Here is a 24,414-nt window from a genome sequence, read left to right on the forward strand (position 1 = left end):
ACAGCCGGCCGTGGAGATATGGATTTCCGCCGCTGAGCTACCACCACCACCACCACCACCGAGGTAGGTAAAGCACTACAGACTCTACCGCGAAAATGAACGTAAAGGCATGTGAATAAAAAAGATTAATTGTAGGTTATTAACAACAAGGTCAAAATCCACTTGTCACTGTCACTGTATGTTTCTGTAGGAAAACTAAATCCCAGTGCCAAAATAATGTCATTAGAAACTGCATGCTACCGGTAATATCTCCACGTGTATTGTGATTCTTTTTTGTTGTCATGGTAGTGCCTTAATTAATTATTTTGGTCAGTTGCATTATTTTCTCATGATAACACACCCAAAAAGTTGATTGCAATGAGTTGATGCAAAATATTGATAAATTCTTGTTTGCCTCAACGCAGACAGGTACAAAGTGTGTTTTTCAGATAGCCTAATAACAGAGTGGGGCCCAAGGGAGTTGTCTATTTTGAGTGCACCTGTCTTTATCTATCAAATACAGTGCTTCATCTTCTCTTCCTTTCCCCTCTCTTCTCAACCATGGGCCTAATCTTATGCTATAAATTTGAATATACTGCTGACAGTTAACCGTTAACCCTGCACCAACCACGCATAATTTGCTTGAGTTGTAATGCAAGCATGCAGTGATGGTGGTATTTTGTGTCTCTCGGTGTGTGTGTTGCTGGAATAACAGATGGATACTGGGAAAGCATGCAAATTGTAAAGAACACCACACCACCAAGAGCTATCACTCTGCATTCATATCTGCCAGAACATCTTGGCCTGTGACTTTGGGCCGGAAGCCAGGCCACTGGAGGTCAGTGGATTCAAAAACATCATCATACAAAAGAAAATGTAGTTGAAGCTTTGAAAAATAGTGTTTCTGCACAAAGGAAGAGTAAAGGCTAAGGACACAATTTCTGCAGTAAGATTTATTTCATTTTGATCTCAATTTTGTCTCCATCCTTATCAAAATATTTTACCCTGAAATCAAAAACACTGCATTGGTAGTGGAGGCCCCAGATCTAAAACCAAGGCCCAATACTACTGTTACTATTGGAGGAAGACACTTTTCTTGAAACCTTTTATACTTTTTCCAAAACTGTGAATATCAAACTACTTTCACCAAAACTCTTCTTGCAAAACCAAACACACACCATCATCTGTGTTTATTACACACTACACAAAAAATGGAAAATGTGTACAGAGAATCCAGAAATGTTTATTCTTTGTATGGAGAAAGGGCATTTTATGTTTTCTTTACAAACACTAAAAGCTGACTGTGACAAAAGACAAATAGCCCACAGTTGTCAATACAGCACAACCACAAAGACACCCCACTGTTTGGTTTGAGCCTCTTTCACCTTTGTCAGGCAACATTTGAGAGAGCTCTCTTAGGGAAATGATTTCAGGGTGGCACATCTGCTGTGGCCCTATAGAACAAAATGAAAAGGCCTTTTGGTAAACACAACTTAACCTGTGCAGACAGAGGCTGTTGTGTACAATGAGAAAGCTGATGAAATTGTACTATAACGTGAATATGCTCCATGAAGAGTTTCCAAAGGCACACATGAATGGATCTTTTGATTTTGTGTAACCCAGACTGAGGAGAAAAGAAATCAATCAGCAACCAGTTTAATTTTGGTAATGATTTCAGACAAATGCCACACATTTCCATATTGTATCTGATTTTTTAATAACAATCTGTGATTGAAAAAAATATGTTTAGTGGTGCCGGTTCAGTGAACATGCAATGTGGTGTGCACATTCAAACACAGGAGCAATCTGTTCGATTCAATTTATTTGATGATAGCAACAAAGGGTGATCAAAAGATGAACAAATGGTGGTGGATGAGTTCCTGCACAAAAAAAAAACAAACATAAATTATGAATAAAATATGTTTTGCTGAGAGAAATTGCAGTGGACATTTTCACCTTTTTCACACATTTCACTGACCAAACTGAATGATTCATCAACATAATTGTTAGTATAATTGTTAATTGTTAGTTACATCTCTAAATCCAGTAATTATCTAACTGTACACTGTGATCAAACCAGAACTTATGGACATGAAACTTGCAAATGTGTGAACTGTTTGAAAATGTGCTCTGTTGATTCACACATTTCATATCTCGATGGAAATGGAGCAGCATTTTTGTTATTAAGACCTGAAAGCAACATCCCACATAATTTATGGCCCCATCTACCAAGATTTACAATTTATTTAAGTCTCTGGTAAATATTTTCACTCTAACTCAAGCTGTGGTCTGACTGCAGAACAGCTGTAACATAATGTGGAGAGTGTTGTCCTGTAGGCAACTTAAGTCACTGAAAAACTGAAGCCATGAGATTTGAGTTTCTTTCAAGCATCTCAGGTGCTCCCTCCTTCACTACTGTATATTCCAAAGCTTATGGGAACGGAGTGCAGCTGTGTGTGTGTGTGTGTGTGTGTGTGTGTGTCCATGCATTTTTGATTTTGTTAAAGAAATCTCCTCAGTAGCTTCACTCCTGGCAGAGCTCCAGGCCACAAGTGTTTGGGTAAAGTGGTAAGATGAAGTAGTTTTCCGCTCTCATGGGACCCAGGGCCCAGAGACAGTCTCCTGTGTGTGTGTGTGTGTGTGTGTGCATGTGTGTGTGTGTGCGTTGGATGGGTTACATTCTGTTTCATCAAATCTAACGTCTATCACTCCGGTTGCTTCAGATAGCTGCCTTGTATTTGTGTGTTTGTGTGAAGGAACCATCTTCTTTCATGTTTTTTTTTCCCCAAAGATAACTCTTTGATGTTTCTGATTTTTTTTGGTAAATGTGAAATATTGCAGTTGAAGGCTGATTGTTTTTCATCTCCAACCTGATCAATCTGACAGCTCAGCACTGATAAGCTCTTCACTCATTCCTCTTATTGCCCCACTTCTTTTCTGTGTTCTCTCTTTTTATACCTCCTTCTTTGACTTCTCTATTCATTTAAATATTTTTTAAACAGACAATAAACAAAAAGCACCACAGTGAATTTTCTGTTTTTGTTCATCCACCGGATGAAACTTACAATATGTTTCACAGTAGCATCCTTTTACTTTCTCTCATTTGCTCTCCGTCTATTTTATCCCTGACATCTTTATACCTCTGTCTCTTCATTGTTTGCTCCTTAAGGTTTAGAGTTCAAGTTATATTCCTGCCTTTATATTTAACTAAATAGCTTTTTGTGTTTTTTTGAGTAACATGAGTCTGCCTAATGGTCTGTAGGTCAGTCAGTTTACCACTTTATATAACAATTATTCAGTGGCCTTTAATGGAACTTTGCACAAACATTCATGATCCCCAGAGGATGAATTGTAATTATGTTGGTGATAACTTGACCTTTACTTTAGCGCTTTTTTTGTATTTTGGCAGTATGTTTCAGCAGTTATTGGGTAAATTGTCTTGAAATTCGGTACATGGTTCTCACTAATCACTCTGGTTACGCTACGCATTAATTTTTAATCTAGCGCCACCAAGACGTCTCAACATCTACCATGGAGACTTATACAAAATTATTTTCAGACATTCATGGTTCCCAGAGAATGAACCCCAATTCCTTGTTTTTTGTAATAGAGCAGAACTCCTTCTTTTCTTTTCTTGGAGTATCTGCTCATAATCCTTAGAGCTCTTTGGAATGAAGAAGTCTTTGTCTTTTTATAAATACCACTAGCTGTTTTTAATTAATAACATTTTTGTGATGAGACTGAAGGCTTTAGAGCTCATGCTGAACCTCTGATGCTGAAACTCAACATTTAACCTTCAAATTAGCAAAAAAAAAGGCAAGAATTGTTCTTTCCCCCCCCACCTCCAGCCTGAAGGTGGTAAATAAAGCCCTGGGTAATAACTGCACGACTAACAACCATCAAACAAGAAAATAAGATCTGCTCTCAGAGCAGAGTAACAGGGCGATAATGTGTACGTTTCCATCAGCTCTAATAAGTTTCTCAGCTTCCGTCTTTCTCATCTTCGTCGCCTTTGTTCCATCCAATATGGAGGAGACTGAGAGCTTAGTTAAAGTTAATCAGTAAATCCAGTGCCCAGAGACCAAATTGCATTCACTTTACAGCACAATAGACACATTGTGCTCAATACTTTTATCATTAGTAAAGCCCTATTCTCCTATTAGCCTCCAGTTTATTTCTTTGACCTCTGAATGCAAAGTGATATAATTACACACACACCCCTCCCCCTCAATTTCTTTTAGTTTTTTAATGCTCCTTCCGCTCTCCCCGTCTATTTTCTCTCTATATCCTTGTCTGCCAACCATTGAACGATCTGGAATTAATTTTTACAAGATGTGATTAATATTGAGAAATGAAATGATGGAGTACTTTGTTTGAGTGAAGGGTGATTGATAGAATTCAGATTCATAAAAAAAACTGTATATATTTGCATTTGACAGCAGGCCATTGGACCCATGTAATGTGTTTTTACATTATATATAATATGAAACACAGTATGAAGTGATGCAGTAGGGAATCTGAGCACTTAAGCGTTTTAGCACTTCTGAGTTCTTCATCATGATGTCTAGGTCTTTGTTGCCTGAAATAAGGTCTTTGTTAACACAAGCTCAAGACATTTTCAACTTGTTTTATTTTAGGATATAAAAATCAGTTATCACCTCAGTCGAGGTCCTGAGACGGTTGCTAACAAGTTGCTAAATTAGACTGTAGAGGCTGTTGGAGACGTTAAATGTCATCATCACATTGAACACATAACCAATCTTTGCACCAGTCAACTTTAACAATGTATCCACATTTATACTTTTTACGACATTACTTAATTTCTACAAGGGAAGACTGTTATTGAGGAAGTCATTGCTAAATCAAACTAGCTGGATGTTTATTGTACTAGTTATGGTTGCTTATGGCCTAGCATTAGTTTTTTACTTCCATTGAGGCGTAAAAGATCATAAAAGTAATATTAATTTGTGAAGATGATCATAGTCATGCATTAATCTTAAGTCTATTAAAAAAGTAAGCCAACAGAAGCACATCCTGCCTGCAGATGTCTAAATGATGTTTTCTTTCCAGTGTGATGTCTCTCCCCCTACGTGGGCGGGCTGCGAGGGCATGAGATTGCAACGAGGGCAGGATTTCAACTCTGACTCCCACCTGGAATTGGGCCCGCCTCCACCTGCGCCTGTTACCTGGTTTCCCGGTGTCCTCAGCAAGGGTGTGCGCCTGCGTCTGCGTCTGGATCACCGCGACAACCGGGGACGAGGCTGCTGGCAGCTGGTCGACCTAGAGACAGAAGAGTCAGAGCCAGGTGGGCGGAGACTAGGGAGCCACGCCCCTGACACCCACGCACAAAGTAAGAAAAGTGAATCTCTGCTGTGCAGCTACCACACAGAAGCCTAATTTCTAATGTGTGTAGTCTATTTAAACATTGTTGATGTGTGTGAGAGTGTGTGTGTCTGTAGAAGAGGGCAGTTAATATTTAGGCCTACTCCTGGATGTGGTTTATCACATTATCCCATTTTTTTCCCCCCTGACACAAAGCTGATGAAAAGAGCCATCCTCTTCACCTTCCCTTTCTCCTCGAGTGTGTTGTGTTTATGAAGGGTCTCAGTGGAGATAAGGAGGGGTAGCGCGCGCGCTTGTGTGTGTGTGTGCGCGCGCGCGCACGTGAGAGTGCCTATTTAATACACACATTGCTGTTTATGCGTTTATTTATTCCCACCTTATCACATGACTCTGGCGCAGGATCCGATTTCACTGTCTGTTACCATGGTGACGCCCTGCCTGAGCTGTAAATAAATTCAGGGGGGTTGTTACATTGTTACATTGATTACAGAACACACGCACACACTCATGCAGAAGCACACACACAGACACACACACAAAGATCTATTCATCTATTCTGCAGTCAGACAAGGGCATATAGTTTCTACTTAAAATGCAGTTATTTTATTGTGTGTGTATGTCTGTGTGTGTGTGTGTGTTTAGACTGTTTATGAGTGAAGGTGTGCAGTTTAGAGAGGCAATAGCATAACTCACTTCATTGCAGTTTCCCCTCTGCATAAGTGAAAACAGATACAAATCTCCATCCCCCGAAGCTAGTGATTAAGTTATGCTAATCATTGCTGATCATTGCTGCATTACTGTGGCCACAACACCACCAGGGCTTTCCAACAGCTTTCCACTGCCTTCCTCGGACATTTGGCTTCCAAAAGGAGCCGACGACATATCCTGTAGTCTCAAAATAAAATTGGGTGTAGGGGTTCACTGATTGCTTAATTGCTTAATTAGCCATAAACAAATTAGGCTGAGCTCCCAAATGTATTGTGTGAGAGTGTGGCACGGTGGTGCAAAGCTTTACCCCCCTCTCTCGCCTGCAAAAAATGGTGTTGTTTCATATTGTCAGTCAGTGTTAATGGGTCCCCCCCACCCCTAGCCCCCCGCCCAATCCAATTCTTTTTAAGTAAAAGATGATTATCTGCTCTCTCTCAGTCTGTCTCTGTATGTTACGTGATGCTCCGTAATGGGACAGGACTGATTGAGGAGGGGCATCAGGATTAATCTTACTGTGTAATTACTTTTATGATTTATGGGTCCCTTCCTTCACACACACACACACACACACACACACACACACACACACACACACACACACACACAGGCCTCCTACGATCACGGTCACTGCAGATTAAGTGAGTGAATGTGTGCCAGTACTCAGTATCATAGCCTTATTGTCCTGACCTTGCTGTTTATTGTCTCTGTTTTTATTATCATGTAACGGCTCCTAGCAGTGAAACAATACAATTTGCCTGGCCTGTCACATTCAGTGTTAAGGCATCTCGTGAGCGACCGCTTTATAGCCCACTCCTGACAAATCTCTTTACACGCTGGCGGCTGTGCGTACGAGCGAGGGCACGCGGGCGTTTGATCCCCCCCTTTGAAAGGTTAACCTGATTTTGATTGAGTGTTAAAACCCACAAATGCGGCTTCGTATACAGCAACCTGAGCGTAACTAATCAATACGAGGAGTAAAGCCCTGAGTTGTACTCTACACTTGTAGCGTATGAGAGCAAATAAGCACTCAGGAGCCTGCTTTTTCTTTTTTTTTCCACCCCTCTCTCTCTCTCTCTCTCTCTTTTAATACCTGCGCCTCAGCAGGGAAATCACTCACAACCTTGCCTTTGGCTGGTCTTTTCTTTCCATGTGTGTTTTTTTCATTATAGATAAAACAAAAGCAGCGTGCACGGACTGACACAAAGACAGAGGAAGTGTATAAATACAGGGAAGGCAGTGAGTTTTGACAGAAAATATGATCTTTTATCACAAACAGAAGCAGCAGAGTAATCCTGAAGGGCTTCTCCTTTAACCTTTTTGATGTTTACAAAAGAACCAATATGTAGTCGTTGGAGAAAAGTTCAAGTATTTAAGAGTAGTTAAAATATTTATTATAATTAGATTTTGGTATATTTTTCCCTTTTTTTTTTCTTTTTAAATTTTAATTCCTTCAGAAATGACTACAGTATTGATTACAGTTTGCAACGTGAACGCTTGTAGCTCGAAACACTGCACAGCTTGAATACCTTGTCACTTGCTCTAAGCCTTTTTTTTTTTTTTTTTGAAGAGGGACGAGAAAAATCCTGAGCTGCGGCAACTGTAATTACATTACAGCCCCACACACACACACACACACACACACACACACACACAGACGTCGCTCTGAGCTCAGCACGTCTGCCAGTTGCCGCGGGATGTTAGAGGCGTGTTGCTATGACAACCGAAAGGGGACACAGAGGAAGAGGGGGTTAGGGTAGAAGTGGGAGGGGAGGAGGAGGGGGATGTTTCGGTGGAAGACGGAGATTGAGGAACAGAGAGAGAGAGAGAGAGAGAGAGAGAGAGAGAGAGATGTGCAGAGTTGCCGGTGTCTTGAAAGTGTAGCAGCAGCAGCAGCAGAGAACAGTAGAGGCAGACTGCTGGAGATCCATCAGGGGAATATCCACAAAAAACCTGCAGCTGGAGTGAAGCATCATCATACAGACATTGATCAGCAGACGGCTGTGTGCATGGTAGGCAAAGCTCACAACGATGCGTTCGGGGGGGCTCATCTTTGACGTGTTTTTTTTCTGTGTGATTCGGTCCGAGGAGCAGAAAGAGGATGGAGCGGGTGGGGGTGGGGGTTGGGGGGGAGTGGAGGTAGGAGGGGGGGGTGGGTCATGCATATTCACGTGTTCTGTCTGTCTCTGTTCCTGTTTGCCCCTCTTTCTGCCATGACCAAGTATTTGTCATCACAGGAAGAAGGCTTTTTTATTCTGTAACAGTTGCCAGTCTGTCTGTCTGCGCTGAGGCCAGATGTGTGCATTATTTAGCAGCTGATAGAAATGAAAGAGTCGTACGAGGTACAAGGCGGCTGCTGCTGCTGGTTGAGTGCAACATTAACCTCTTCATGTTAAAGGGCCGTACCAGGTAAGGGATTGTGTTGCATGAATGAAATGATGGAGAGGTCATTTGAAAGAGGGGGTTTATTGTGAAAGTCAGGGCCATGTGGATGAATAGTAAGACAAACACTTGCAGCCACCGCTCTGTGTGTGTGGTGTGTGTGTGTGTGTGTGCATTTGATTGATTGTTTGATTGTGTGGGTGCTGCAAGTACACACGCTTTGCTTTCACTTCCTCTATGTGTGTATGTGTGTGTGTGTGTCTTTGTCTCTCTCTCTCTCACACACACACACACACTCTCTCTGTGCAGTAATGATATTTATTGCAATCTTTGCAGCTGGAGAGGGGGAGGGGTATGGTAGAGTACAAAGCTTTATGTTGCTTTGTTTCTATTTCCTATAGTTTCTCTCTCTCTCCACCTCTCCCTCTCTCTCTCTCTCTCTGTGAGGAGGGGGTAGTCTGAGTCTCTCACATGTACATCTAAGTTTCCGCTCCAGTTTGGAGCCAAGGCAGTGGTGCGTGCGCTTTAAAGCTACCGCTTCCTGTTACTCTCTATTCAATAATCTTTCTGTCTCTGTCAGGTCTGATGAGTGCCCTGTCTGTCGGCTCCGAAATGCAGACTCCCACTCCTGGCCCACAGTTTATAGCGGGGCCCCAGGGTAAAGTACCTGGCAGAAAGAGAGGGCGGCCCCCCATCCGAAAGCTGGAGTTCCAGACTCACTACGTAGAAGCTCTGTCGCCCCTCAAAGTCCCGAAGAAGAGAGGCAGGAAACCTGGCTTTAAGGTCGGTCAAGCATTGTTGTGTTTTCATTTTCAATCTTTTTTAAAAAAGAAATTACTATTATTAACTTGCCATGAGAGTCAAACAGTGTCTACACAGGCTGCAATAGTGAAAGCAACAGGAGCTTCCAAAACAGGATGCATTCAGGTACAGAATTGACTACAGGTCAGGTCTTTTGACAGTGCTCAGGGCCCAATCAGTGTAATTATGTGTGAAATTGACTCAAAGCCTGAGACAAACTTTGCAGTTACTTGCAGTACAAGTGCACTGTTGTATTGATTAAAGCAGTATTGATTAAAACCAAGATCTTTTCCACCCAGTACGTGTGAGATGGATGACTAAAAAAATCTCCTCTGTCGACATTAAAGCTCTTTAAAGGTCCCCCTGTTACTTTCTTGTATATATTTTCATTCAGTTTTATTTTTTCTCTCCAAACTGCACTGTGTGTTTCTTGAAATGTTGAAAGCATTTCCTTCCTCATGAAGCATTCACAACACGGATTCATAAATAACTTGAGCACCTGTGTTGTTTGTGTTCCTGTTTACGTCGGCTAGCAGTTTTCAGCTTTTTTTGTTGGCACTTTTATTTTTAAAGCTGTTGTTGCACCACTTTCACTAACGGCTAGTCAGTGGCTTCCTGTTTTTTTTTTTTTAGACAGAGACCTACTTTTCAAAACATTCACAGGGTACCTTGTTGCTGTTGCTTTTATTGACACTGCTAATAGTGAAATTCTTACGGTTGGTGTTACTTTAATGAATGGTAATGCAATTGGTATTGGCACTGGTATTGTGTTGATAGGGAGGGGGAGGGGTGCAATCAAGGTCCAAAATCGTACCATGGTATTGGCTCTAGAACTGATAGCTACAATATTATTGGTACAGCAATGATATTCGATGCTTGTTGGAGAACAAGGCTACTGTTAATAGCGCCTTTGTTTTGCCACCAGTGCCAATTTGAGACCCCTCATTTTGCTTTAAATCCTGATCTGAGTGGATCTGAGGATATATTTTAGCCTCAGCTAAATTTGCTAGTGTAGCATTCCCTAGCCGAAGCATTTTATTCTTCACTGGAGGTACTGTAAGGATGTAATTTCAATACAGCATGAATACAGACTTACAGCTCTACTGGAACACCATTGATGTGTGTGTGTGTGTGTGTTTGTAGCTGAAGCCCAGGATGGTGATGTCCCCACTGGCCAACTCTCCTCCCAACAGTACACCAGAACCTGAGATGGGCTCCATCCCACAGGACGCAGCTATTGTCCCCCACTCTGCCACGCCACAGGCCCTAACAGGTAACACCGCCGCCATCTCAACCTTTACAACCTTTACAACCTCCTCTATCCCATAAAAAATGAAAAATGAATTATTCTTGTATCTTATCTTCTTTGTCCCTGCTCTGACTATGACTGTAATTCAGCACGAAACACGCACTTGTGTCTTCACAAGTGTCAACATGGTGTTTTTCTTTGTTCTCCAAACACACCAATCACTTGTTCTCTGTGAGGAGATGTGCTTTTAGATGTAAAACAGTGACTCTTATGTGCGTGTGCATGTTGAATCAGAAACAGCACTAGCGTCTGTAGGATTAGTGCCAATGTTTACGTGCTATAAAATGAGAAATAAATGCCTTCAAACATAACCCAAACATACCATCTTTCATATTCTCTTTGAGTCTTACCGCTGAGCTTTTCTCTCCTGCTTTGCCCCTGGAGAAAGACATATTTTAATATTTCACAAAAAACACACACACACACACACATATTTCACACAGCCACCCTATCTGTCTTGCTCTCTATTTTCTTTGCTTTTCTCCCCAAAGCCTGTCCTGCTCTGAATAAGCAAATATTTAAAGATTGCCTTTAGTGTATTTGAGGTGGGAATGGGAATCTCATGTGTCAAGGACCACGGGTTTGCTCTTTGTTCTTGTAAATCATGGAAACTGTTTGATGTCACACTGTAGACATACAGAAGCACACACACACACTAAAAGCAGTTTTCTCGCTGTGGTGCCACCCAGACAGATATGTAAATGATTTCTCTGGTGAACTGGAGACGCATTTCAAAAATAGTCTCTGTATTTTTGAGATATTATTTTGGATGTGGTCTGAACTGTATAAATTCCTTGCAATTTTTTTTCCATTTATTTATTTTATTTTATATTTATTATCATTGTTGTTAATATTATTATTATGACCAAATTTATATTATTTACTGCTTACATTTAGATGTACCAGAGTAGAAATTGTGTTTATTATCCATTTTAAAAATGACTATATATATATGTATTTTCAGCATTAACATATTAAGCATTTGCTGTGGGATATGAAGGTAGTTGAGTAAACAGTGGATCTCTGCGTATCAGTATTTAAGCCGCCCCAAATCACATGAAGAGATCACGTAAAAGATCTTGCAGACGGCAATAAAATACAAACAAAACAAACATACAATAACAAAACAATAAGAGATTTGACCTCAGTGTTGCACATTGTTTAATCGTGCCAGTGGAGTGTTTCCACTTTATAAATCTGTCATCAGGTAAATCCATAAGCAGCCAGCTCTGGCATAAGCAGCAGGCATCCACCTTACTGACAAGCTGAAAAACGGTTAGCACAAAGGAGGCAGATTCAGAGGAATTACCTCTCAGCTGTTTCACATCCATACAGTAACAGGCTGAGGGGGTTTTAGCGTAGCTTACCCAGAGATTAGCATTGTATTTATTTCTCTGTATCGAAAGAACATGAAAAATATAACTGTGGTATAATGTAGCACATGAAATCTGCAGAGATTTAGCCACAGCAGTCCTTTGTGCTAAATGCTTACATTAGTGGACACAAGTGCATTGTCAAGTACTATGCTAACGGTTGCTAATTAGCATTAAACACAAATGCTGATGGGAAGGGTATTATTGAAATGCTGACCTGATATTTAAAGGGATAATTCAACATTTTGGCAAATTTGCCTATTGCCATAATCCTTATAGTTATAGGGCTAGGTTCATTACCTTTAATTATTGGGGCATGTTGTTTTGAAATCCGCTGGGCAGAGACGCGAGCTGCTCAGCGAACACAATGGAGGTGAATGGTACAATGTCCCCTGTCCCCTGATGCGACCATCACTCTCTTCAGCTAACTGCACAAGCACCTGGATGGCACAAAAACTCAAGCAAGGCTTTTATTTGTAGACTTCTCGTCATCTTTTAAAATACAATCCAGCCACATATTTTAGTCACCAAACTACTGTCGGATTTTAATCTTGATGCTGGACTGGTGAAATGGGTGTTGGATTTTTTAACTTAGGGGCCAATGGTGCCCTTTCCCAAATGAAGCTGTCCTCCATAGGCTCACCACAGGGTTGCGTCCTGTCCCCCCTATTGTATATTCTTTACACAAACGATTGCAGGAGCCACCACGAGGACAGGCATCTTCTGAAATTTGCGGGTGACACAGTGTTAATGAGTCTTCTCAAGGAAGATGAGGTCGACCATGGGCCAGCTCTGATGGACTTTGTAAAGTGGTGCAACAACCACTTTGTTAATCAATCAATCAATCAATCAGTCAATCAATCAATCAATCAATCAATCAATCTATCTATCTATCTATCTATCTATCTATCTATCTATCTATCTATCTATCTATCTATCTATCTATCTATCTATCTATCTATCTATCTATCTATCTATCTATCTATCTATCTATCAAAACAACGTGCACCGATAATTAAAGGTAATGAACCTAGCCCTATAACTATAGGGATTATGGCAATAGGCGAATTTGCCAAAATGTTGAACTATCCCTTTAATCAGTAATTGTTACAAAAAGTTGCCATTGATTATGTTACATTCATGCAACACCATGGACAAAATTTTGTGTTGAGATATTTTACAGGGTGAGTGAAACCTTTGACCTACTGACCTTTCCTCATGAACCTGGCTTTAATGATGATGACTTCCTGTCTCCCCTCCTTCAGCAGAGACACCAATGCCTGATGACTATTTATGCGACTCAAAGCGCTACGCTGTAGATCCTAGCGACTCCGCCTTCAATGTCATGACATCACAGTACCCAACGAAGCACACTTACGCCTATCGTGGGAGCAGTTGTTCCACCCCAGTGGCCGTGTGCAGAAAAGCATCAAGCCCAGGAAGCTTCCAGGACGGGAACAGAAATGGTAAGGCTGTGTGATAACGTGTGCCGTGTATGGTCAGATGGTTTTTTGTAACCAAGACCACATAAATAAATACATTAAAAGTATACATCTATTTTGTCCATCACTGCAATGGTGCATAATTAGCTAATTATTTGCTAACCTGCTTGGCACAGTGGTGGTGCCAAATGTGTTTTACTGACATCACCCTCTCTCTCTAGTTATCTTGTTAACGTAGGATAACATAATTTATTCTTACAGGTATGTCGAGATAGGATTGCCATCATGGTCTTGCCCAGGAGCAGACATCCAATCAGTCAAGCTCATAAATTAAACAATACTCTGAAAAACCCCAAAGAAAGTCTTTTTGAACCAGAGAGATTCTTCCTAGAATCTCAGTCTATATTGTTTCTTGTTGCTAAAGTCAAAATGCTGGAAAAACTCAACAAACATACTATAAAACCACAAATGTTTGTTTTTATATATTCTTTTTTCTTCAAATTTCAACCAATAAGACAGTATTAGTTAACATGAGTTTGTGAGCTGTACAGGTGCTGGTTGGATCCTTGTGTTGACTTCACACAGAGTCAGGTGGAAACAGCAGGCTAAGCTAACCTTCTCCTAGCCGTAGCTTCTTCATTACCAGGCATGAGAGCTCTATTGATCTTCTAAGTCGAAGAAAGCAAATAAACCCAACTGGATCCCAATAATATTGAGCATTTGAACATGACATCTTGACTGTCCCTGTGCTTCATAGGTTACATGCCTATGCCAGACTCTGGAGAGTGCAAGCGTCCTGCTGACAAAGACCCCTCCAGCTGGGGTGTGGAGGAGGTGGTTTGGTTTATTAAAGACGCTGACCCCCAAGCCCTAGGACCTCACGCTGAAGCCTTCAGGAAGCATGTAAGTCCAACCCTAACCCTTTATATTGCAGACAGCCCTTGTCAATGACTGATGCTGCAATACAAAATGTGTTGGAACAAACCTGCATATGTCAGGGTGTAAGATTTGTAAGGTTTTTATTGTTGTGCTCGTGAAGTTCACCACGTTATGTGATGTATTGTGGATTCTAGTGGTAACGCGGCTCTGTGATGTGTTTCAGGAGATAGATGGAGACGCTCTGCTCCTGCTGAAAAGTGAGATGATGATGAAGTACCTGGGACTGAAGCTGGGGCCCGCACTTAAACTCTGTTACCACATCGACAGGCTTAAACAGAATCGGTTGTGATTTTCTGCCGAGGAGCCAAACTCCTGATCACTGATCACTAAAACTGAACCAGTGCTGCTGACTCTCTCGGACTTTCTCAACCATCAGCAATAGATAATGAGCGTCTTTGGGATTCGGATTACACACTTGGTGGCTTTTACTGCATCTGCACCGACATTTTGTTGACAAATCGGACACGTTGACTGTACATATTAAGACTATTTGCAGTTTAAGGATACATTTTTTATAATTTAATGTTCATTTTATTAGAGAACTGAATGGCTTTAGATTGTAAATAGTTCAGCTCCACACTGATGGCAGCTACTGTACACTGAAGTGTGACCTGTAATAACTTAACTATATCTAACTTTCAACAGCATGGATGTGTTCAGATCTTAATCTTGGACACAGTATCAACACCTCTGAAGATCTACTAAGACAGGGATCTTTATAAACCAGTATGGTGCTTTACCTCAGTCGCATATTTAAACGTAATGAAGAAGCTGCTGTCTTTTAAGATAGATAATCTGTTTTGTTCCAAACCGGTGAGAATGTTTAAGTAGGTATCTCAAACACTCTTTATTAAGTTTATTAGTGAAACCTACTGTGTTCAAAAACATCTCCAAAAAATCAACCACAGAGCTGCACTATCACTGTGGGGACACAGCTGCCAAGCATAAGAGATGTGTCAGCAGGCAGAGCAGATTTTCAAAGCCAATGATCCTTAGATTCATTCTTAAGTATATCCACTGAGCATCAACAGCTGGATGCATCTTAAGAGGAATTATTCTCGACAATAAGTGACAAATCCTTGTTCATTTAGCTTTGTTTTCTCTTTATACTGAAAGACGTTAACTGCATTAGAAAAAGTCATGTATCTCAACACCATGAAACGTGACACTAAGTTGGATTTTTTTTTTTACCACAAACCACAGCTCAGTTACAGTGAAACCATAAGGCTTTTTACTAAGCAGAGGTGCTAAAGATCACACTGTGTTAATTGTTCCCAATGATTGCATATCATGTTACATTTGCTAGTTTTAAAATGACTATACTGAGTTGCAGGCCACTTTGTAGCCGTCTTAGTATTTAAGAGAGTTGCAAAATGGTGTAAGCAACAGCAACTTGTTATAAACCCACACACAACTTGGTGCTCACTGAAACCATTGCTGCCACTACAATCACAACACTTCTCATACACTCACTCACTCTTCTCATACACTTCATGCCTATCTCTGTGTGGCTTAAGGTGCACAAGGCTACGGTTTACACTCCTCTCATGCAATACCTCCTCAGTCATCAAAGAATAAACCAATGTTCACCTCCAAACTGTGAGAGATGACAGATGAAATTTTCTTCAGCATTAATATAACAGTTTTTTTTTAATCCACCAGTTACAGTTTATTTCATTTACAATTGTACAAACAGCAGCTTGTTAACAAGTAAATGTTCAATCTCATGCAGTATATGACAGATTTTCAAAATGCTTTTTTTTTTTTTTTTTTAAATCCTTCTGTACAGTTCTCATTACTCGCTTTGGTATTTTGTGTTCTGAGTGTTTAATTTGTTAAAGTCTGTGTGCCTCAGACAGACTTGTGTGATGAACATGCATGTATGTCTATGTCTGTGTGAATTCTTTCTGTACGTCATGAATTGTCCCCAGCTTTTGTGAGCTATGGGGGTTTTTTTTAAACCTCTTTTTCGGGAGCTCAATTATATAACTGGAATTCAATGGTGAGTAAGAAATGAGGGAAGTGCATTGCACAAGAGCTGGTTCCCCACACTTAAACAGCTTCAAACATGTTTTCATATTTCTTTTCTTTTTTTAACACACTTGTGACCCATGTTAAATGAATTTGTACTTCCTTTTGACCTTACTTTCTTTTTTTACTTTGATTAACCACTATTTACCTACTCAAAATAAACGTGTTTTTAAATTAACCCTGACTTGTCTGTCAATGCTAAAAGGTTATTATTATTAGTATTATTAGTATTATTAGTATTAGTATTATTATTAGTATTAGTATTAGTAATAGTAATAGTAATAGTAATAGTAATAGTATCATTTTGGTAGTTGTGTGCCCTCGACTTTTACTTTGAAGAGCGCGGGATTACCGTTCCTGTGTTATCGCGTGAGTACGAACGATTCACTTCCTGTATGAGTGTGGCTGATAATTTCATGCGGCTTACACAAATGTGTGCATCTGTCAGACAGAGGTGAACATGGCAGAGGTCTCGGAGAGGACACTACAAGTGGCCGTGGCGGTGTCTTTCGCCGCCGGCTTCCTGGCGGGCTGGCAGGCCAACAGGATGAGGAGGAAGTTCCTGGACTGGAGGAAGAAACGGCTGCAAGACAAACTGTCAGAGACTCAGAAGAAGATCGACTTGGCTTGAATGGTAAAGTCAAATGTGTGTAGCTATGGGTAGAACTTGGGCCTGTGATTCTTTGGTGAGTCTGTAGTCGTAGTAGAGGAATGCACATGTTTTGAGCATAAAGAAATAGGCTAATAACTAAATTATTAGTCTGTGAGCTTTATTGTCTCAAATAGGTCATCTGTGTAGGACAGCTTGTTTCAGACTGACACTATGGATCTATTATAAGAACATAACATCATATAATACATCCGTGGTCAACACTCACTGACTGTATTAATTAGTTAATGTTATCATTTGCATTATGAAGAGTGCCTAACCATTTTACTGTCCTTTACTTGCCAGATTTTGGGCGCTTGGATTTGGATGAATCCTGAAACTGCTGGATCCTGGTTGGATCTCCTACAGTGGACAAGACACCTGATCTCACCTGTGTTCCACACCACCTGCATTTTCCTAACTTGTCTTTTAGATCAAGACTGGACTTGATATTTGCTGTGTTCTTTGGGAATCCACTCACTTCTGCCTCTCATCTGCCTTATCACTATGGAGGATCATGGGAACTTTGTCTGTGGTGGTTTTTCAACTCACCGTGTCTCAGTCACCGTCTGGTATTTTATTCGGTCAAATAAATTAGGATTTTCATGTTGATCATACAAATCTTTATTTTTATTTTTTATATTTGGACAATATTCTACACTGAGGTTACAGGACTCTTGTCTGTTTGCTCTTGTCTCTATTAAATCTTCCTTCCACATCTGCTTCACACTTGGGGTTAAATGTATGGAAACATGTAAATAATATGATTCATGTTTAGAGCTTGTAGAGGTGGTAGTTCAACCTAAGCCAAAACCTTTATATGCCTAACCTTAAACACACTGGAACCCCACCACTAATGTATCAGAGTCTATTTGTGACAAATGTGAAATTGTGAAGTGCTTTGCTCTGCTGCATAAATACAGCTTCTTTACCAACACATTGTTCTTTAATTAGCCTTCATTACAGCTGGATCATGTGAGTCTGGACCTGGCTGGCTTACAGTTGATTATTGTTAACCATGTGTTACAGTAAAGCTCAGACTTTCCAGGTTTTACTTTGAGTGAGGACGCCATCTGCTGGATGAAATCGGGAATAACAACTTAACTGTGGGTCTGTCAAACACCAAAGCCATTGTTGTATCAGTCATTAGACATGGATATGGCTGTATATCAGGACTAGGATCATTGTTGTGATTTAAAATATGAAGCTGCATCAAACAAGACCAGTGAAATCAAATGTTCAAAGAGAGACAACAGTGATTTCTTTTTTTTTTTTTTTTTACAAAATTCATGGAACTATGATACACAACATTTGCCAAACAAAAATAACATTCACCTAAATTACAACACTTTCAGCCAGATCTGACAGTGAGGTGCAGCTGCAGATCATCCCTTTAAATCCCTATGTTTAACTACTGTTTTATAGTGTCGAGGGTAAAGTTTCATGCGTAGTGATCTAAATGGTATTTGTACTGAGCTGATAGTTTTTGTGTATATAGTTGTACATACATATTCATCACACAGTTGGTGATTATGGTCATGATTGTTACTAATTGTGCACATATTCTGCCTGCCTATAGGTGGCGGTAGTGCACTTTCATACTCTGCACACAAAACAAGTGTTTGCCCACAGCATTTTAGTCAGTGGTTCTGAAATTATATCTTGTCAAGCAGATCTCTCTTTTTCATCATCATCATCATCGGTCTAGCAGACCTATTACTACCTCTCAACAAGCTTCTGACAAGACCTTAAGAAGTCCCTTTTCCTGTAGCACTCCATCTGTGGCTTGATGAGAAAGAGGATGGAGAGGATATAGGGGAGGTATCAGGAGAAGTTAAGATGACAGATAAATACAAAGAATCTGTACTGAGCTTCAGCTCCTGCGATGATTTGAGTATCTCAATATATTTCAATTTTAAGTGTGCAGAGCAAAGAGCGTGACATCAAAAGGATGGTGCAGCTGTCAGTGCCCAGAAACAAACTACAAGAATTCTTTCTCTGGAGACTTATGGTACAATATAACAGAGTGGAAATAGTAACTTCCTTTTAAAGGTAACCTTTAAGAATGGCCTTTAATGACTTGTCCACAGAACAAAATTTCAAGTCACTTCACTTGTAGCATAGTTAATGGGGAGGTATTACTATAAGGTCTTTGGAAATTTCTCACCAGAAAATTGCAGTTAAACTGCTAATGTATATACAGGCTCTTTTAATATAAACACCCTCCATGTGTTAACTTTTGACATTTCAAGCCTGAATATAGAAAAACATATCCTCACATACAACATGAGACAACATACATTGCATACTGCCCACCGGCTAAAGAGTCCTGACTGATCATACAATACCAATAAAGAGATCCAAAAAGTAGAGAATATGATCAAATCAAGAATTCATCTGATCATGGACATATGTACTTTATAGTCTTGTCACATATGGATTATCATCACAAAAAAGTGTTGTTTTTAGGTTTTCTTTGACTCTTGCTTTATATTCAAGTGGATACTACAGCCTAGATTTAGAAGGGAAAAAAGGGGGGTGACAGACAGCTTAGCAGGAATTAAAGTGTGAGAGAGTGTGAAGGGGAAGATTTGTGTCATGGGAGGAGAAGTGTGTTGTTTTCTTTTTTTGGTATGGTATTCGAGGCAGGGTGTTATTGGTCCCTCAGTGTCTAATGCTGTGGCTAAATTGTGATGAATAGCCTGCTGGAGTGTGCTGTGTGTGAATGTGAATGTGTAGACAGCAACTGTCTGTTCCCTGTTTATTTTGCTACAAGCTGTGCGTGATTGTGTGAAACAGCATTGCTGGAGCGTATATCTGAGAAGGATTTCCAAGGCAGATGAGAAGGACTGTGACTGGAGGAGATAATGCGCAAGAGTGGCAGAGAGTTCACATTGACTGTTATGATTGATCTGATTTTCCTAATTGGCACGTAGACCTCAGAGCCCATGTCCTTCGCTTATATTGAGTGTGCTCAGTGAGTGTCATGTTTAATAAGCTTCCTGATTGGCTTACTGGTTGTGTGATTGTGCCCTCTGGCTATTGGGTAACTGCAAATCGGGGAGAGGAGAGGAGCAAGAAGAGAAAAGAGTTAAGAGGAGAAAAGAAGGCAATAATGAGAGGGCTGTGCTAGTAGTTGTGCTTTTAGAAAAGAAGACTTTAGTTTCCAGACATGTTTTGGCTCAGTGTGGCTGTACATACGCACAGTCGCACACCACTATGAACTTATCCTTAACATTGGCATAGTAACCATTTCCACATGCTGATTTTGAACTGTGAAGTATATTGATGTTACTTTTATGTTAAATTAATAGACAACTGTATTGTACAACTGAGGTTTTTTCACTGAAAATGCCCCCAGTGAAAAGACATCACATCAACTCATAGTTGTCTGTGAAACATTCGGTAAAAACAGGCTTACATGTTTGTGCAAAATAATCTTTTCTCTCAGCCACCGTGTACCTACACTGAAAACAGACTGCATTTATGTGTAATAAGGCAGAAAAACATGTCTCTCCCTGATGCTTTTCATCATTCTCTTACAAGTATAAATATTGTATGAGTATAGGCTGCACAAATGTGGATACACACACACATACACATGCACACACACATAAAGACACACATATTTACACACACCTGTGCTTACTGGCCTGAGCTTCAATCCAATCCATTGCAATACACCTCACACAGTTTCTTTATGGATGACTAGAAACATGTCTTGGATAAGTATTGAGACTGTAGAGTAATATGCTGAAAATATTTCCATTGAAACAGTGATGTGATTACAGCTTGCTTTATTTGATTGAGGCTTCTTTTGTGACATCCTTTTAGAGGGTCTTTCATATAAAGAGCAATAAGCAACACCTCAGTCCTGTTTGATAGTAGAAAAATGACTACATGCAGGCAGATATCAACAACGTTTCAGTCTACAACAATCATATGTTGTAATGATTAACATTAGCCTACGTTTATTTGTCAGGTATTTTTGGAAGAGACTTCCATTTTGCCCATAAAAGTAGCCTACACACCTGGAGCTATTTTGTTTAGTGTCCTACACAATTTGACATGGGCAACAGCCATGTTTGAACAGTCTATTTTTTTTTTTTTTTCAATTTATCATAGGAAGGGTTGTCTACACATGCATTAAGAAAAACACTGAGCAGTCACATCCCTCTGTTTTCTGACTGTCATAATAAACTCAGACCAAGTTGCTTTCACAGTTTGCTCAGATTAAAAAAAAGTTTTAGCTTGAGCAAACAGCCAAGCCCCAAACATTGAAGAGCCGATAAGAACGTCGAATGGTGACTATGTTTAATTGTTGACTTCACAAACAGGGGATGTGGTCGTGTACAAAAACCATGACAAACAAACTGAGAGAAAGCAACAAACCCAGAGAAAAACGGCATTCAACTTTTTTTTAAGAGGACGACCTGTTGGAAAGCGTCGAGTCCCACGTTTAAGGAGAAAAAAACGGCAAGTCTCCAGCTTTACCCGTCGCGGAGTAAAGACGCTGTAAAATGTTTAAGGTAACGTTAGCATACCATCAGTTCAGTTGGACAGACAGCAGTCACAGCTCGACTCAGTGACTGTGTGCAATGGACTTCACATGACAGTATCAACAGCTTGGGCTATCATTTTGACTCTGTGAACACCCTTTTGAATCTTTTCATCAGTGGACATATGGACTGGAGGTGTGTGGACAATTAAGACCAAAAGGGACAATCAGACTTCAAACCAAGGTAAGTTGTTTACCACTGTCTGTCTTGCTTTCTTCCTGGTCAGTTCTTCACCCGAGTTAGGCTACTTGTTCTTTCATGCTCATGGTTTCTGTATACTGGGCTGAGCCTGGCCAGTTTAATTGTACAGAGTAGAAGTGAGGTGACACGTTATTCAATAGCTTTTTATACTTGTTGCTATGCTGTTTAGCACATGCTTAAGCTAACTGCCAGTGGGGGACAGCTCTCCATTTCGACACACCTCTACTTCGACACCCCGCTGTTCCGAAATACCCCCACTTCGAAACACCGCTGTTCCAACCCCCCCCCCCCCCCCCGCCGCTCGTGCTGACAGCTGACTGAGGGAGATGCTTTGGTTGGGCTTAGGCAATGAAGAAAAGAGTTGGTTAAGTTTAGTAAACAGACCATGTAGAGGCTAGACAGGCTAGAAGCATAATGAACATTATAAGTGATTAATATTAAGTATTTGCTTGTTTTGCAGTTAATTATGCACACGATCCGTTTCGACCCCAAAAAGGAAAAAAGGATCAATGCGCACTGCGCGCTGGGGGTTTACCCCAATAGCCTTTTCGGAGTAGCGGGGTCTTTAGAAAAAATAGAAAACCCCGCTATTACGATGAATGGAAGTCTATTGTCGGAAAGGCGGGGCTTCGGAAAGGCGGGGTGTAACCCTGCCAGTGACCAACATGAAAAGGTGAGTGGAGTGGACCGACTCATCATGTGCGTGATGGTTCAGGTGACCTCAAAACTTATGAAACTTCTCAACAGCATCTTGCTGAGCAGGAGACAGACCTGCTTTTGTGCTGTGCGTGTTAGTGTGCTCACACACACAGGAGTCGGTGAGTGTCATGTGTAGGCAGGGGTAGACAATTGAAGATCACTGGCCCCACCATTCTAACCACTGGCCCAGGACAATAGGTATCGATCCCCATATTAACGAAAAACAACATATCCCAGCCAATTCCTGCGGTCTCGCCATCGAGGCTGGAACTTTCTGATACCATTACTAGTCAATTTCCAACATTCTTGATACTTATTCAATACCACGATCTTGTAGTTTCTTGAGATTTTGGGGGATTATTTTGTTATATGTATTTTAGTGATTATGTATGAGTTGGTATATTTGTGTTTAATTTTTGTATGTTGTTATTTATTTGAGTCTGAGGATTTATATCCTGTATCAGATATTTTTCATTCAATTTCATTAAAGAAGGTCAAAAAAAGTGCTTTTAAATTCATCAGGCTACTTTATTTAATAAATAAATAACTGTTTCACATATTTAGCCTCCACTGTGGTTTAACAATGAAGTAAAAACAGAGTTAAAATGGTAAATATGCCTCAACACAAACATGAAGTTATGTAGTCATTACTTTTATCCTCCAAGTAGTTCAGTGCTGGTGTTCTCATTCATTCACGTTTAGGCTGTTTCCACAGATTGGTGCAAAACTGACTCATTGTTTAATTTTCAGCTCAGTTTTGCGTTTACACACGTTTTTTTGTTGTTGTTATTATGGTCTAAATGTCACGTGACGTGCCACCGCTGTGGCGCACACCGAACAGCTGGCGCCCCAGCGCGAGCTCTGGCCCGTGTGTAACGTTCGCGTCGGTCCCGACAGGACTCGACCCGACGCGCTGAGGAGGAGGAGGGAAGTTTCATGGTTAAGAAAAAGGTTTTTATCGGTTCTTGTGACGACCTTCTATCAGCAGCAGTGAGTGAGCTGGAGCTGCAGCTGCAGCTGCTTGCAGGTGGTGCTGACGTGCCAGGGCACAGCGCTGGCTGCGCACAGAAAGTAGATGTCTCTGTCGTTGATCGGGTCGGGATCTCTTAGCACTAATTACCGAGACGATTTGACAGTTATCATTTCAAACCACAGGGATTTAATGTGAAATTAGATTTATTTATTTACTTGTTATATTTTTTTCAAGGCATTATTTTCACTGGCCCCACCGGGCCAGTGTTTGGAGCGTTCTGGTGGCCCTGACGGTTTGAAAAGTACGTCCGGGCCACCGGGCCATTTATATTGTCGACCCCTGGTAGGCCTACACTGCTGATTGGAGCTGCGCTGAAAATACCTCTGTGCTGCAAATGTTTTGAGTGTAGAAGGCTCCATTGGTTGTAGTTGTATTTTTTGTCCCCACTGTTTGAGCATCTGGCTGGTTGAAGGTCCAGCTGTCAGTCTATAGCCTACCACTTTACCACAGATAATCATTTAATCAACGATCACAGTAAAACTTAGGCGGTTGGGTGAGTTATGGATCAGTTTTGTGGTTCAAAGAAAAACAACTGGTTTCCTTCCTCCAGTATGATTAATGGCAAACTCTTGCTGAGATGAGTAGGGTCTTTTGCTTTCCTGGCAACCTGCTGTTTTGTGTGTTTGGCAGTGTAAAGCAGTGGTTCTCAATCCTACTCGGGCCCCTAGCTCTACTTGATGTAATTGCAAGGGGTACTTAAAACTATGCTATCATTTGATTGAGTGACCATTACAGACATTTATCATTTTACTAAAATAGTGACCAGAGCTATCAAGCTGAGCTAAGCTAAAGCACTTTTTCTGATCCCATACTCTATGTTTTAATGGGTTTGATCATATTAGGAAGCCACATCTTGATTCACTCTCATTTATATTTTTAAAGTCAAACTCAATACTCCCTGTGTGCATTCAGTGGACAGTCTCCATTAATGTCTTAATTGGGCTTTTACTGTGAAATATTGCACAGGAA

At 40.6% G+C, this 24,414-nt stretch overlaps 2 protein-coding genes across 2 annotated transcripts; both read left to right on the forward strand.

Moving 5' to 3' along the window:
* The first annotated feature begins 5,053 nt into the window (after positions 1-5,053).
* scml4 (Scm polycomb group protein like 4) lies at positions 5,054-15,578 on the forward strand. Its single transcript, XM_085770918.1, has 6 exons — positions 5,054-5,329; positions 8,990-9,192; positions 10,354-10,483; positions 13,158-13,358; positions 14,092-14,237; positions 14,437-15,578. Exons 1-6 carry the CDS (start codon positions 5,089-5,091, stop codon positions 14,560-14,562), a joined length of 1,047 nt encoding a protein of 348 aa, XP_085627044.1. The 5' UTR covers positions 5,054-5,088; the 3' UTR covers positions 14,563-15,578.
* A 1,094-nt stretch (positions 15,579-16,672) lies between these two features.
* Positions 16,673-16,936, forward strand: lnc.lemp (lncRNA encoded micropeptide). The gene has a single exon (XM_085770402.1). It carries the CDS (start codon positions 16,765-16,767, stop codon positions 16,933-16,935), a length of 171 nt encoding a protein of 56 aa, XP_085626528.1. The 5' UTR covers positions 16,673-16,764; the 3' UTR covers position 16,936.
* Positions 16,937-24,414: the final 7,478 nt, after the last annotated feature.

Source organism: Trachurus japonicus, chromosome 24 (assembly GCF_045865225.1).
Source record: "Trachurus japonicus isolate A0001 chromosome 24, Traja_1.0".
NCBI lineage: Eukaryota > Metazoa > Chordata > Actinopteri > Carangiformes > Carangidae > Trachurus > Trachurus japonicus.

Bases quoted from the DNA above. Each gene is read 5' to 3' on its own strand.
- lnc.lemp (XM_085770402.1), top strand. From the start codon at position 16,765: ATGGCAGAGGTCTCGGAGAGGACACTACAAGTGGCCGTGGCGGTGTCT.
- scml4 (XM_085770918.1), top strand. From the start codon at position 5,089: ATGAGATTGCAACGAGGGCAGGATTTCAACTCTGACTCCCACCTGGAA. The intron at 9,193-10,353 runs GTCGGTCAAGCA...GTGTGTTTGTAG, and splicing joins GCAGGAAACCTGGCTTTAAG to CTGAAGCCCAGGATGGTGAT. The intron at 14,238-14,436 runs GTAAGTCCAACC...GATGTGTTTCAG, and splicing joins CTGAAGCCTTCAGGAAGCAT to GAGATAGATGGAGACGCTCT.